Source organism: Mytilus trossulus, chromosome 12 (assembly GCF_036588685.1).
Source record: "Mytilus trossulus isolate FHL-02 chromosome 12, PNRI_Mtr1.1.1.hap1, whole genome shotgun sequence".
Taxonomy (NCBI): domain Eukaryota; kingdom Metazoa; phylum Mollusca; class Bivalvia; order Mytilida; family Mytilidae; genus Mytilus; species Mytilus trossulus.
In genome coordinates this window covers 10,066,926-10,083,889 of record NC_086384.1, presented here as the reverse complement: position 1 = coordinate 10,083,889, position 16,964 = coordinate 10,066,926, and the positions used below count along the sequence as shown (strand labels likewise).

Here is a 16,964-nt window from a genome sequence, read left to right as displayed (position 1 = left end):
TGAATAGTAAACTTAATTGATACTAAGCATTTTATTTAGTATATATCTATTATGCAAACTTTGCAAATATTGCTTATAAAATTACACAAAACTAAAAGTCAAATTTTTCAGCTTGAACAGATATTAAAACTGGGGAAAATATGATACAAGGTATTCAACTCATTCTAAATATAGCTGTGAAAGTAACAGACTGTAAAATTGACTGATTTGATGCATTATAAAAATGATAATGATAATAACTGTCTGGTTTTTATCATGCTTCATGGATTACATAAAAAGTCATATTACATAACATTGGGAAAATAAAGAGCCCATCAAAAATTTACATAAAATAGATTTTACTATTTTAAAATTATTTAAATAGGCCACCTAAAAAAATTATTATTAAATCATTTAAATAAATAATAATAGATTTTAACCTTGTCTACCACCGATCATTCAACCCCAAATTATACTAGCAAACTACATGTGTATAGTCGTTTGTTGAAACTGAGAGATGAACCTAATAAAAAACTAACTTTCCATCATAGGATAGATAAAAACAAGAGTGCACACACTGAAATGTCGCCTTCTTTACTAATCATTGATATTATGTTGATAGTCCTAAATATAAAGCTTTATTACAACTGTCACATAAACTCAACATTAACCAAGATAACTTAAAACTTTGATCAATGAACCATGCAAATGAGGTCAAGGTAAGATGAACCATGCCAAGCAGACAAATAATTTACAATTAGCAATGAACCGTGAAAATGAGGTCAAGGTGAAATAAAACCTGCTCGACAGACATATAGATCATAAAATATTTCCATACACCAAATATAGTTGATCTATTGCAGTTAGTATCAGAAAACAAAGACTAAAATCATAAACTTAACTTTGACTACTGAACAATGAAAATGAGGTCAAGGTCAGATGACACCTGTCAGCTACACATGTACACCTTACAATCATTCCATACACCAAATATAGTAGATCTATTGCATACAGTATACAAAAAAAAACAGACCAAAGCACAAAAACTTCAACTATAACCACTGAACCATGAAAATGAGGTCAAGGTCAGATGACACCTGCCAGTTGGACATGCACACCTTACAGTCCTTCCATAGCTGTCTGACAGGCATAAGGACCTTGCTAGGTACGCACACACCAACCAAAGTCTTAAATTTTTCAAGTAGTCACTGAACCATGAAAATGAGGTCAAGGACATTGGACATGTGACTGACGGAAACTTCGTAACATGAGGCATCTATATACAAAGTATGAAGCATCCAGGTCTTCCACCTTCTAAAATATATAGCTTTTAAGAAGTTAGCTAATGCTGCCGCCACAGTATCCCTATCCTTATGTCGAGCTTTCTGCAACAAAAGTTGCAGGCTTGACAGTAAAAAGTGATTTTAGGCTGTAATGCTGTCTGAATAATAGAACATAAAACTTCAAGGCAACTGTATTTCAAATTCTATTATCATTTTTTCTTTTGTTTCTTTAAATAAATAGATGTCAACTAATTCAGGCTCCTTTAATTGTTCCTTAATAAATAAATAGATTATCAATTGACTTTTTTCATATTACCAACTTTTAATTTCAGAATTTATTTATTTTCAACAGGTTACTTTCTCTGTGGTTCGACATCCTTAGGTACTCCGTCAAGCAAGGGCAACGTAAGTAAGTAAAATCCAGATTTTTATCTGTTCAACTTTGAGGGAAAGTTTGCTGTTTAATGCTTGCTATACATGACTCAATTATCAGAAAGCAGTAAAATTTCCACCCAAATTGCACCCTTTATATATTTGATTTTAATTCTGGTCCCTGGTAATTGACCGACTACCTGGATGTCTTACCACAGAGTAGGTAACCTCTTGAAAAAATAGATATCAATTGCACACCGTTTCTTTAAATAATGGATATCTTTTTTGAAGTCCCCCTCAAATAAAATAAGCTCTTTGAATTAAATATATTTACTAAGACATAGTCAATCAAGATTTTATGGACTATTCCTAAAAGATTTACAAAAAATCGTATAAATATTTATATATCCCAATGTAAACTAAATGAATGTCTTAATTATTGTGGGTTTTTTGGTACACCATTACTGCTTTTATATTATATTCCAAACTTTAAAATTCTATTTGAATAAATTGATATGAATAAATTCATCTTTTTTTATTTTCTAACTTGTAATACTTATACTTCAGAAATTGTATATCCTGATGTATTATATTAATCTGAGTTTAAATGGCTTCATTTAATCTTCCAATAATGTTCTTTAAAATGCAATCCATGTTTTTACTGGTTTTAAGGAGCATTTTTAAATGCATAACATGCATGAAATGCAGTACAGAGTAAATTAAAAGTACATCTCCCACTTAAACACAGTGCAACAAAATTAAAGTACATAAATTCATGGCCTAGCTTCATTTAACAACAGAGATCAAACTCTGAACAGATACAGCAAGTATGGACACAACTTTCAAGCTTGTACAGCTAAGAATAGTCTGCAATCTGTTGTCCGTGCTTTTGTGTCTGAAATAGTCTGCAATCTGTTGTCTATGCTTATGTGTCTGATATAGTCTGCAATCTGTTGTCTTTGCTTATGTGTCTGGTATAGTCTGCAATCTGTTGTCTGTACTTTTGTGTCTGGTATAGTCTGCAATCTGTTGTCTGTGCTTTGGTGTATGGTATAATCTGCAATCTGTTGTCTGTACTTTTGAGTCTGGTATAGTCTGCAATATGTTGTCTGTGCATTTGTGTCTGGTATAGTCGTCAATCTGTTGTAATCTTATGTGTCTGGTATAGTCTGCAATCTGATGTTTGTGCTTATGTGTCTTGCATAGTCTGTAATCTGTTGTCTGTGCTTTTGTTTCTGGTATAGTCTGCAATCTGTTTGTCTTTCTTTATGTGTCTGGTATAGTCTGCAATCTGTTGTTTGTGCTTATTTGTCTGGTATAGTCTGCAATCTGTTGTCTTTGCTTTTGTGTCTGGTACAGTCTGCAATCTGTTGTTTTTGCTTATGTGTCTGGTATAGTCTGCAATCTGTTGTCTTTGCTTTTGTGTCTGGTATAGTCTGTAATCTGTTGTTTTTGCTTATGTGTCTGGTATAGTCTGCAATCTGTTGTCTGTGCTTATGTGTCTGGTACAGTCTGCAATCTGTTGTCTTTGCTTATGTGTCTGGTATAGTCCTCAATCTGTTGTCTTTTCTTATGCGTCTGGTATAGTCTACAATCTGTTTGTCTATGCATTCCTGTCTGGTATACTCTGCAATCTGTTGTTTGTGCTTATGTGTCTGATATAGTCTGCAATCTGTTGTCTGTGCTTATGTGTCTGGTATAGTCTGAAATCAGTTGTCTATGCTTATGTGTCTGGTATAGTCTGCAATCTGTTGTCTTTGCTTATGTGTCTGGTACAGTCTGCAATCTGTTGTCTGTGCTTATGTGTCTGGTACAGTCTGCAATCTGTTGTTTGTGCTTATGTGTCTGGTATAGTCTGCAATCTGTTGTCTGTGCTTATGTGTCTGGTATAGTCCCCAATCTGTTGTCTGTGCTTATGTGTCTGGTACAGTCTGCAATCTGTTGTCTTTGCTTATGTGTCTGGTATTGTCCTCAATCTGTTGTCTTTTATTATGTGTCTGGTATAGTCTGCAATCTGTTGTCTGTGCTTATATGTCTGGTATAGTCTGCAATCTGTTGTCTGTGCTTATGTGTCTGGTACAGTCTGCAATCTGTTGTCTGTACTTTTGTGTCTGGTATAGTCTGCAATCTGTTGTCTGTGCTTTGGTGTATGGTATAATCTGCAATCTGTTGTTTGTACTTTTGTGTATGGTACAGTCTGCAATCTGTTGTTTGTACTTTTGTGTATGGTACAGTCTGCAATCTGTTGTTTGTGCTTTTGTGTATGGTACAGTCTGCAATCTGTTGTCTGTACTTTTGTGTCTGGTATAGTCTGCAATCTGTTGTCTGTGCTTTGGTGTATGGTATAATCTGCAATCTGTTGTTTGTACTTTTGTGTATGGTACAGTCTGCAATCTGTTGTCTGTGCTTATGTGTCTGGTATAGTCTGCAATCTGTTGTTTGTACTTTTGTGTATGGTACAGTCTGCAATCTGTTGTCTGTGCTTTTGTGTCTGGTATAGTCCCCAATCTGTTGTCTGTGCTTATGTGTCTGGTATAGTCTGTAATCTGTTGTCTGTGCTTTTGTGTATGGTACAGTCTGTAATCTGTTGTTTGTACTTTTGTGTCTGGTATAGTCTGCAATCTGTTTGTCGTTCTTTATGTGTCTTGTATAGTCTGTAATCTGTTGTCTGTGCTTTTGTGTCTGGTACAGTCTGCAATCTGTTGTCTGTACTTTTGTGTCTGGTATAGTCTGTAATCTGTTGTCTGTGCTTATGTGTCTGGTATAGTCTGTAATCTGTTGTCTGTGCTTTTGTGTATGGTACAGTCTGCAATCTGTTGTCTGTGCTTATGTGTCTGGTATAGTCTGTAATCTGTTGTCTGTGCTTTTGTGTCTGGTACAGTCTGCAATCTGTTGTCTGTGCTTATGTGTCTGGTATAGTCTGTAATCTGTTGTCTGTGCTTTTGTGTATGGTACAGTCTTCAATCTGTTGTTTGTGCTTTTGTGTCTGGTATAGTCTGCAATCTGTTTGTCGTTCTTTATGTGTCTTGTATAGTCTGTAATCTGTTGTCTGTGCTTTTGTGTCTGGTACAGTCTGCAATCTGTTGTCTGTACTTTTGTGTCTGGTATAGTCTGCAATCTGTTGTCTGTGCTTTGGTGTATGGTATAGTCTGCAATCTGTTGTCTGTGCTTATGTGTCTGGTACAGTCTGCAATCTGTTGTTTGTGCTTATGTGTCTGGTATAGTCTGCAATCTGTTGTCTGTGCTTATGTGTCTGGTATAGTCCCCAATCTGTTGTCTGTGCTTATGTGTCTGGTACAGTCTGCAATCTGTTGTCTTTGCTTATGTGTCTGGTATTGTCCTCAATCTGTTGTCTTTTATTATGTGTCTGGTATAGTCTGCAATCTGTTGTCTGTGCTTATATGTCTGGTATAGTCTGCAATCTGTTGTCTGTGCTTATGTGTCTGGTACAGTCTGCAATCTGTTGTCTGTGCTTATGTGTCTGGTATAGTCTGCAATCTGTTTGTCGTTCTTTATGTGTCTTGTATAGTCTGCAATCTGTTGTCTGTATTTTTGTGTATGGTACAGTCTGCAATCTGTTGTTTGTACTTTTGTGTATGGTACAGTCTGCAATCTGTTGTTTGTGCTTTTGTGTCTGGTATAGTCCCCAATCTGTTGTCTGTGCTTATGTGTCTGGTATAGTCTGTTATCTGTTGTCTGTGCTTTTGTGTATGGTACAGTCTGCAATCTGTTGTCTGTGCTTATGTGTCTGGTATAGTCTGCAATCTGTTTGTCGTTCTTTATGTGTCTTGTATAGTCTGCAATCTGTTGTCTGTACTTTTGTGTATGGTACAGTCTGCAATCTGTTGTTTGTACTTTTGTGTATGGTACAGTCTGCAATCTGTTGTTTGTACTTTTGTGTCTGGTATAGTCTGCAATCTGTTGTTTGTGCTTTTGTGTCTGGTATAGTCCCCAATCTGTTGTCTGTGCTTATGTGTCTGGTATAGTCTGTAATCTGTTGTCTGTGCTTTTGTGTATGGTACAGTCTGCAATCTGTTGTCTGTGCTTATGTGTCTGGTATAGTCTGCAATCTGTTTGTCGTTCTTTATGTGTCTGGTATAGTCTGTAATCTGTTGTCTGTGCTTTTGTGTATGGTACAGTCTGCAATCTGTTGTTTGTGCTTTTGTGTCTGGTATAGTCTGCAATCTGTTTGTCGTTCTTTATGTGTCTTGTATAGTCTGTAATCTGTTGTCTGTGCTTTTGTGTCTGGTACAGTCTGCAATCTGTTGTCTGTACTTTTGTGTCTGGTATAGTCTGCAATCTGTTGTCTGTGCTTTGGTGTCTGGTATAGTCTGAAATCTGTTGTCTGTGATTTTGTGTCTGGTATAGTCTGCAATCTGTTGTCTGTACTTTTGTGTCTGGTATAGTCTGCAATCTGTTGTCTGTGCTTTCGTGTCTGGTATAGTCTGCAATCTGTTGTTTGTGCTTATGTGTCTGGTATACTCTGCAATCTGTTGTTTGTGCTTATGTGTCTGGTATAGTCTGCAATCTGTTGTCTGTGCTTAAGTGTCTGGTACAGTCTGCAATCTGTTGTCTGTACTTTTGTGTCTGGTATAGTCTGCAATCTGTTGTCTATGTTTATGTGTCTGGTATTATAAGTCTGCAATCTGTTTGTCTATGCATTCCTGTCTGATATAGTCTGAAATCCATTGTCTGTACTTTTGTGTCTGGTATAGTCTGTAATCTGTTGTCTGTGCTTTCGTGTCTGGTATAATCTGCAATCTGTTGTCTGTGCTTTCGTGTCTGGTATAGTCTGCAATCTGTTGTCTGTGCTTTCGTGTCTGGTATAATCTGCAATCTGTTGTTCGTGCTTTCGTGTCTGGTATAGTCTGCAATCTGTTGTTTGTGCTTATGTGTCTGGTACAGTCTGCAATCTGTTGTCTGTGCTTTTGTGTCTGGTATAGTCTGCAATCTGTTGTCTATGCTTATGTGTCTGGTATAGTCTACAATCTGTTTGTCTATGCATTCCTGTCTGATATAGTCTGAAATCTGTTGTCTGTACTTTTGTGTCTGGTATAGTCTGCAATCTGTTGTCTGTGCTTTAGTGTCTGGTACAGTCTGCAATCTGTTGTTTGTGCTTATGTGTCTGGTATACTCTGCAATCTGTTGTTTGTGCTTATGTGTCTGGTATAGTCTGCATTCTGTTTGTCTTTCTTTATGTGTCTGGTATAGTCTGCAATCTGTTGTCTGTGCTTTTGTGTCTGATATAGTCTGTTATCTAATGTCTACATTCTGTTGTCTTTGGATTTGAGTTTGGTAAGATCTGCAATCTGTTATATATGCTCATGTTTCTAGTAAAGTCTGTAATCTGTTGTCTGTGCTTTTGTGTGAATTATTGTCTTTATTTTTGTACATGGTATAGTCTGGTTTTTATTATCATTACTTCTCTGTATGGTATGGTCTATTAACTTTTGTCTTTGCATCTGTGTATGGTATAGTCTGTTATCTAATGTCTTTGTTTATTTGAATAGTAAAGTCTGTTTTCTACAAGCTTTGATTTTGCGTGTGGTATAGTTGGTTATCTGTCTCTGATTTTTTTAATACTATAGTCTGTTATCTATTATCTTTGTTGTGTATGGAAAAGCCTGTTATCTTCTAGCAATGTATTTTTGCATGGTATACTGTAAATTCAGAAATTATTGCGTGCATTTTTTATTGCGATTTTGTCATTTTACGCTTGAATGCGATTTTAATTTTTACGATTTTGAGAAAAGTCATGCTTAATTCAGTTAAAATATTACAAAATGCGAGTTTTAATTATTGCGTTTACAACTCAGTCGCATTATTCGCAATAATAAAAACCTCGCAATAATTTCTGAATTTACAGTAGTCTTTTAAACAATTGTCTTTCATTTTGTGAATTTTATAGTCTATTATCTATTCACAGTCTTTGATTTTGTGTATGGTTGAGCCAAGTCAATCTATATTGTCTTTGATTTTGTGTATGGTTGAGCCAAGTCAATCTATATTGTCTTTTCTTCTATAATTTTGTTTTGCTGTGTTTTATTTGAGAAATTAGCTAACCTTCTGTTGAAGATAACTGGAATTTCTTCAGCAGCCATCATAAATGTGTAAAACCATGCAGACTAATTTTCTCATCATGAATGAAATTGTATTTGAGGATCATATTTTTTCTACTCTCTCTAAATTGATTAGTTGATTGATAATGACAATGGCTTTCAAGGTGGTACCCAACATCTTCACAAAAATTAATCAAAATTTATTAAAAATTTAACCAATCATATCATCAGAAAAATAACACTGGTTATACATGTATAGCTGTTTGACAAACACTAATTTTGATCATTGAGAAGCTTAATATTCCCGTAACAACGCAATGTAATGAAAACATTTAGCTGATTTTAAAGAGTTATCTCCCTGTAGTGTTAGGTACCACCTTAAATTCAATGATCTTTGTGTTTGTATGTTATTTTCATTTTGTCATTAGAACATTATTTGTATTGCAGCATGCAGGGTTATATCTAGGATATTGATTAATGAGGGCATGAGTGAGCAAAAGTGAGTCTGTATAGGAGAGTGTTAATTTCCTCATCCCAACAAATCTATCTCAGACTAGTGTTTATTCCACGAGGGTGTCCAGTAGTCAGCACCTCTGTGTTGACATGAATTAGCATTGATATGCAAGGTCATAATTATGAATAAACTGTTTGCAAAACTTTAAAGTTTCTAAATACTTTTTTTTTTACTACACGAAAAGATTGCATTAGTTGTATTTGGCAAAACTTTCAGGAATTTTCAAGGGATATAAATCCAAAAGCTGAGGTAAAAAAATAATCATTTTGTAAGAAGATATAAACATTTCGCTCTGTATATAACATGTCACAAAATAGACAGTAGAAATTATTACTGTTTCTAAATTAATGGTTTCTGAATTGATCTCTGGGCAAACTATTAAACAATGGATGTTATCATAGATAGATCTAAATTTGAACCTGTGGTTTGTTATTTTTAATAACATAACCACAATAGCCAAAAAACTTCAATGGCATTTAAGCAAAGCCTGGAAAACACAACATTTGAATTACTAACAGTCTTTCAAATCAAATATAAAGTTTATACTTAGTGTAAAACATGTATTGTTTCAAAATGTCAAGTTATTCTAATGCACTTGTCAAACCTTCATTGGTTTCTTAAAATATTGTTACACAATTATACTTAGGAAGAAATTTAGCCCAACAATGTTGAGGGGACTGGGGGGTATACTGGGGTTAAAAATCTGATCCTGACCTCCGGAAAAAGGTCCTACCCCCTCCCCCTCAATGTTAGATCTACAAAATTGCTTTAGTCAAATTTTTGTTCTTTCCTCAGCAGAATTTAAATTCATGCTAAAACTGACATGTACACTTTACAATCATTCAGTTCACCAAATAAAGTTGACTTACTGCTTACAGAATTTGAGAAACTGACCATGTTACTTTAATTTTGATCACTGATCCATGAAATGAGGTTGATATCAAGTGAAGTAACTCTGTTGACAGACAAACATTATTATTCAAATGCAGAAGACCTTGCAAGAAACCCAATTACAAAAAAGTCATTTCATACTCATACTTAATAAGTGAGAAATTCGTATGACAAAAAATTAAACTTTTTTTCAAGCTCCATGCAAAACTATTTACATTTATGCAACCTGGTTGCAGGGAAATTACATAATATGATGATAAAACTACATGCACAAGGCAGAAATAACAACACAGGGGACATTAACCTAAATTAATTTTGAATAAAAATAAAAAAAATCCCAGGTTAGGTTCACAGTGAGTGTGCCTCTGTTTAATCATCAGTATCAGTAGAACCTTAAAACTGTACATGGAATATGGCTAAAATTCCAATTAATAGGTTACAGGTGCATTTAAGGCATTCATTTTATCTATGTATGCCCTACTTATATCAAAACATACAATCCTCGATAAAAATAACCAAAAAAACTGATTTAAAAAATCAACCACAAATATTTTAAAGTTGTAATATAAGGATGAGCCAGTCATACATATATACATACCATGGGGATAATAAACACGTTTATGGGTTTTTTCTAATGCTAAGGGGAAATATCCCTCGTAAATTTCATATTAGCACATGTTTACACACTGCCACGTCCTTGAATGTCACACGCATAAGTTATTATAGTGGAATCAACAGACTGTGTCTACATGTTACATAACACAATGGAATAATTTGTTCTGTTTTAATTTATTTTAAATATTTTTGCATATTTAATTTTTATAAAAATGTACTGTTCCAACTGTTTTCAACCTGTGACAACCATTGTTTATATTATCTCAAAACATTATCAATTGAAAAATAGTGCAAATTATTGGGATTGTTTCATAATAACGATAACTGTACCAATTTTATAGCACCAGATGTGTATTTAGACAATTAAATGTTTCTTTCATGTGCTTGAGGCAAAAAATATTTGAAAATCTAAAATTTAATCAGACATATTGTATTTTAAACTATTGTATGATAGATTCTACCAATTTAAATGAGTCATTTATTTTAACTATCTAATACATTTTTATTTGACAATTTAATTGCCTTAACTAATGTAGTGTGTATGCACTATTAAAAGGGGATTATTATTGCCCATGTGCACCTTTCAAAGTAATATCTTCAACAGTCATTACTCAAATATCTGATACATTTGACTATCTTGCTAATAATTTTTCTTTTTTTACCATTATGGGACATATTCAAGCATACAATGGTTTTCTGTGGGGCACATTGGCCCAGTGGTCTAAGTAGTCCAACTACTGTTTCACAATTCAAGCCTGTCTGAGGATGTGCATTTGAATCCATGCACAGATCAGGTGCACTCAACTGACCAATCTTAATTTACAAGGATTGTCAGTATTCCTACTGAAGGCTGTGAGTCTCTTGGAACACACTCGCTTCCACCACCAATAAAAACTGACCGTCACAAAAGAGCACAATAGTGCTAAAAGGGATGATAACACCAATCAATCAATCAAAGATTTTCCTCAATTTCTATCTTTAAGGTGGTACCTTACACTACAGGGAGATAACTCTGTAAAATTGGCTAAACACTTTAATTACGTTGCGTTGTTAAGGGAATACATGTATTAAGCTTCTCAATGATAAAAATTAGGGTTTGTGAAACTGTTATATAACCAGTGTAATTTTTCTGATAAATTGGTTGGTTCAAATTTTTTGAAATTTTTATTTTTTTGTCAAAGGGTCAAATTAAGTAAATTCTTTGCCAAAATTTTATGAAAATTAAACGAGCCAAATTTATTTTAGCGAAAGTGTTGGGTACCACCTTAAGTGACAACCTAACTGCAAAACAAAGACAGCAGCTTATTAGAAAAGGCATCCTTAACAAAACATTTACCTGAAACTACACAGTGACACTGTAACTGTTTTTTTCACTAAATTCTATAAACCTACCTGTATGAATACGGACATGCTGCTGTAGATGACACTAATTTCTATAAACCTACCTGTATGAATACGGACATGCTGCTGTAAATGACACTAAACTCTATAAACCTACTTGTATGAATACGGACATGCTGCTGTAGATGACACTTAATTCTATAAACCTACCTGTATGAATACGGACATGCTGCTGTAGATGACACTAAATTCTATAAACCTACCTGTATGAATACGGACATGCTGCTGTAGATGACACTTAATTCTATAAACCTACCTGTATGAATACGGACATGCTGCTGTAGATGACACTAAATTCTATAAACCTACCTGTATGAATACGGACATGCTGCTGTAGATGACACTGAACTCTATAAACCTACATGTATGAATACGGACATGCTGCTGTAGATGACAATAAATTCTATAAACATACCAGTATGAATACAGACATGCTGCTGTAGATGACACTAAATTCTATAAACCTACCTGTATGAATACAGACATGCTGCTGTAGATGACACTAAATTCTTTAAACCTACCTGTATGAATATGGACATGCTGCTGTAGATGACACTAAATTCTATAAACCTACCTGTATGAATACGGACATGCTGCTGTAGATGACACTAAATTCTATAAACCTACCTGTACGAATACTGACATGCTGCTGTAGATGACACTAAATTCTATAAACCTACCTGTATGAATACGGACATGCTGCTGTAATTGACACTAAATTCTATAAACTTACCTGTATGAATACGGACATGCTGCTGTAGATGACACAACTGTTTAAAAGCTTTATCACAATAGGAACAGACATATTTGCGTATATTGGTATGGACTAGACTATGTTGAGCTAACTGCTGCTTGCTTTTGAAGCCTTTACTACATGTAGGACAAAGATGATTGCGATCTAGCTGTGTCGTTGATTCAGGTTGGACCTGTAAGTCGTGATGTGCTGTGCCATTAGGGATCAAGTCTGAGCTGGTTATGTGCTGTCTTTGAAGATCTGAAAAAGAAGATAAAAGTGTGAACTATTGATATAGAAAATGAAAGAGTGAACTATTGATATAGAAACATGAGAAAATGATTACAGTTTAAACACCAGCTGAAGAACACCTCAGGGTACAGGAGTTTCTAGCTGCATTGAAGACCTGTTAGTGGCCTTCGACTGTCTGCTGTGTAGTCGGGTTGTTGTCTCTTTGACACATTCCCCATTTCCATTCTCAATTTTATTGATATAGAAAATGATAACAATTTAAACACATAATATAAAAGAGATTCAGACAACTTTCCACAACAGCAAAGCTCCTACTGCATTATCAGCTATAAAAGGCCCTGCAATGACAAATGTAAAACAATTCTAGCAAGACTACTATAATGGCCTGATTTATGTACCCCAAAAAATTGAATGAAAAACAAATAGGTTATACATTAAAAACGACAAAAACTGAATAACAGGCTCCTGACCTAGGACAGACATTACAAAATATGGAGAGGTTAAACTAGTTTGTTGGTGCCAAACCCTCCCCCTAAGCCGGCCGTACACAGTACAAACAAAGGGTAAAAAGACTTGACACTCAAAGAAACCTGTACACAGTTTAGAACACAAGGAGTAGACAGTATACTTGTACCATGTGTATCAACTATTGAAATTTGCATAACATGTATTAAATAGTGAACTATTGCATAATATGTGTTATCTACTACTACAACATCTTTATAGCTTAGTTATTGTAGTGGACAGTATCAAGATCAAGGAAGCACTGGACAATGTACATGTATAATGGTACAAATATAGTTCAATCATTGTGCTCCATTGAGTTAATGAAACAAGCTTGAAGTGTAAAATGTTTTGCAGATTTTTTTTTGTCTCTTGTAAGACTAAAACTATAAATAAACATCTACAAATATTCATTAGGAAAGTACTGCAATAGTTGAAACCATCAAAAGTTACTTTATTTTAAAAGAACATCATGGTTCACTTTAGGACAAATATGGTTAGTAAACCACTGTTTTAAAACTTTTGGCAATAAATTTATTACAGCTAAAAGAAGATACGATCAGAAAAAGTACAATTCGTTTGACTATATGTAACTATATAACCATATTAAGCTTGGTGTGAAATACTATTTCGTTATAAATTCCTATCAAAGGAATTTTTAATCCCTACATTTGTGATAAAATATTATGTAACAGATTTGAATAATTTATGATATCAGTAAAAACATTTTAGCAAAGATTATTTTACATAATTTGTAAAGCGGAGATGTCACTATAAACATGCTCATTATTGAACTCATATAAACATAAGAAGATGTGGTATGATTGCTAATGAGACAACTCTACACCAAAGACCATTATGACGTAGAAATAAATATTTACTATAGGTCACCGTACAGTAATGTACACTTCATTAAAAACCAGTCCAAACATCATCTGGGAAAAAAAACAATAGGAAAGGAAAGGTGATATCCTGTTTGATATAAATTCTGGTGTGAAGATTATGTCATTTGGCATTTTACAATCAATGTATAGAAAGGACACCAATATAACTTTAAATATTAAAAAATATAAAATTAGAGGGTAAAATTTTACCAGTCCATTTTGCCACATGACTTTGATCAACTGGTTCAGTATATAACTAATATTCCCAATGAGCAACATACCTGCATCAATCTAATGTAACTGACATAAAATTTGTTAAAAGAATATGTGTAAGTCCAAACTTAAAATAATTTTTGGGGTAAAATAATTGTATAATTTATCATGACCAGAGGCAGATTTAGGGGGCCCCCCTTTTTTGGGAAAAAATTTGGTTGCATATATAGGTAATCACTGAAGCGTGACTGGAGCGGGGCTCCCTCTTAGGTCAATCAGTGCGCCCCCACTTATGAAAATTTCTGGATCCACCACTGATGACCTATACACTTTATTTTCACAAACTTAAAAACTCAGAGATTCAAACATATTACACCTACTCTTTGATCTGTATTTGATTAATTTCATTTACAGCAAGACCAACTTAAAGACCTTAATTATCGCTATTCGGAAATCCACACTGAGTACATCAAGAATCTGTGTCTCTTGACGTCCTACAACAATCACTTTTCCATTTTGGCGTCAGATATTGTCTATTATGATGTCCAAATTTTACAGGAAGCTTTGTGATGGGGGTCTCATTGGGGGGGTTCTGATCCCGGATCCCACTTACTGTTTTGACAGATTCCCGTATCCCGCTTACGCTATGTACTAAGCAATTCTCATTTTTTTGTAATTTCCCAGGTCCTGCTAGACTCCATTTTCCTTTTTCATGGCACAATAATTTGACTTTCACGTGTCATGCTTACAAAAAATCAGCAATCCCGCGTCATTCTTAGACCCCAATGAGACCCACTGTGATGTCCAATAACGGAGGACAAATAGCCAAAAAGTGCATCAAAACTTAACTCTAGAACTTGCTTATGAACTTGCAATTTAAAACTATATATAGACTTCCCGATTTTAATTAGAGTATATATTATTGTGCTTTTCCGTGTTTGTGTAATGAACTGTAAATATCGATAAACTTTTTACACTTAAGTATGTCTCACCTGTTTGAGAGGACAAACATCTACTTGCACTTACATTAAATTATAACTAACGGTAGTTGTTGCACTTAATAAGGAGTCGATATCCCTTATTCTGATTAGAATATGCACAGAAAACTTTAGTCTATTTTGTGTTGAGCTCTCACTGGCTGCTTCATTGACAAATAACCAGAACCTCTTTTTTATAATACTTATATATAAAAGCAGAAACTGCTTATGATTAAATAGAACAAAACTTCAATGTTTTTTTAAGCTCTGCCTGATGGGTTGCTTAATTCTGTCTTTTACTTTGTTCAACGACTAAGTAAAATCTGATTGGAGGGAATAAACCGTTTAAAATTGAAATTTTATGAATGCTTACCATACTAAAATTCAGCTATTCTTAATAAAATAAATCTAAATTAGAAATAAAAATAATATATTGACAATTAAAATATGTTAATTAATATTCACATCACTATCTTTTTTTATTTTGAATACATTTTCCAAATGAGATTCTTTTTTATATATCATATTCAAATTTTAGTTTTAATTCAAATTGAAGTCCAAAAAAAAACACAAAAACAAGTATCCACATAACAAAGATAGAATTGTTCTTCAATTCTATAAAAATTGGTTTCCATGAAAATTAAGTGAATCCACAGCAGATGTTTATCTTGTTTTTCAGCTGTACTGGTTTACTTTTATTAGGATCCAGTAAAACCAGAATCTGTTGTTATTATTGTTTACATTTAACGATCTTGACCTTGAATATCTTGTCACATGTTTATTTTCCTTTTAATCATCAATATATTTCCAATTAGATTTTTTTCTCCATTTTGTAAAAATAAAAGAATCCTAAAATTTTCAATTCATTCACTGTCAAAACCTGCTCATTGATGTCTGTTTCTGAAAGCTTTACTAAATAGTTTTGCCTCCGTCATTCAGCTAATAAACGCATTGACATCATTAAAACAAAATCAGCCAGGGGTAATTGATAACTTTTGTGCAAAAATGCATCAGGGAAAAAAATTTAGGCCAATAATTGATTATCAACAGAAAAAAAGTTAATCAAATATCTTCAAGACATTTAAATTATCATACTTAAAAGCAATCATTCTTTTTTCTGTTTATTACAGATTTCTGTGGCGTTCCTATAGTATTTCTACGAGTATTAAGAGTGGGATTTTCCGTGATTATTTTCTGGAAAAACCAGATCTTAAAACGTTGTCTGGATCCTAAGTTAATTTAAACGCTGCACATTCTGTTCGCTTGAAAAAAAACTAATTATTACTCCCGGCTTTTCTTCCTGCCTACTAAAACTCATAACACTCCTCTTCAGTTAATGGTAGTATTAACATGGAAATTTTAACAGAAATTGAAATTTACGACAAGTGATTCCATGATGTTAACCCTGCATCCTAATAGCATTGATTTCTTGACACCTATAACCAATTCTACTAGGTCTTCACCATTCATCTTACCTAATAAGGTTATCAAGTTTTCTATAAAAAAAATCTAATAAAGGTTGAATAAACTCTTATTTTACAAAAATGTGGGTGGTGTCACAAGATTTATACAAACTGACACTCACTCAGAGAAGGCAAAAGTCTACTGACAAAATAAGACAAAGATTAACATTTACTGACAGTGGAGGCAATTATTTACTGGCAGTAGAATGCAAATATTTACTGACAGTAGAATGCAAAGATTTACTGACAGCAGAAGTCAAAGATTTACTGCCAGTAGAAGGCAGATTTACTGATAGCAGAAAACAAAGGTTTACTGCCAGTAGAAGATAAGCCAAAGATTTACTGACAGTAAAAGATAAGAAAAAGATTTACTGACATTAGAAGATAGGACAATCTAAGATTTACTGACAGTAAAGATAAAAGATAAATATTTACTGGCAGTAGAAGGCAAATCATTACTGACAGTAGAAGACAAATATTTACTGACATTAAAATGTAAGACAAAGTTTTACTGATAGTAGAAGATAAGCCAAAGATTTATTGACAGTAGAAGATAAGCCAAAGAATTAATGACAGAAAAGATAAGATAAATATTTACTGGTTGTAGAAGGCAGATGTACTGAGAGAAGATAAGACAAAGATTTACATTTACTGACAGTATTAGGCAAATATTTACTGATAGTAGAAGATAAGACAAATATTTACTGATAGTAGAAGATAAGACAAATATTTACTGGCAGTAGAAGGTAGATTTAATGACAACAGAAGACAAGGATTTACTGACAGTAAAAGATAAGACAAGGATTTACTGACAGTAGAAGACA

The 16,964-nt window shown here is 33.8% G+C and overlaps 1 protein-coding gene across 2 annotated transcripts in view; it reads right to left on the bottom strand.

The window, feature by feature from the left end:
• LOC134692780 (zinc finger transcription factor lin-29-like) overlaps nt 1-16,964 on the bottom strand; it is an 80,177-nt gene that overhangs the window by 15,455 nt on the left and 47,758 nt on the right. For both annotated transcript variants that reach the window (XM_063553310.1, XM_063553309.1), the window contains one exon: nt 11,848-12,108. In XM_063553310.1, the coding sequence (XP_063409380.1) occupies nt 11,848-12,108 (261 nt within the window). The remainder of the gene's footprint in view (nt 1-11,847; nt 12,109-16,964) is intronic.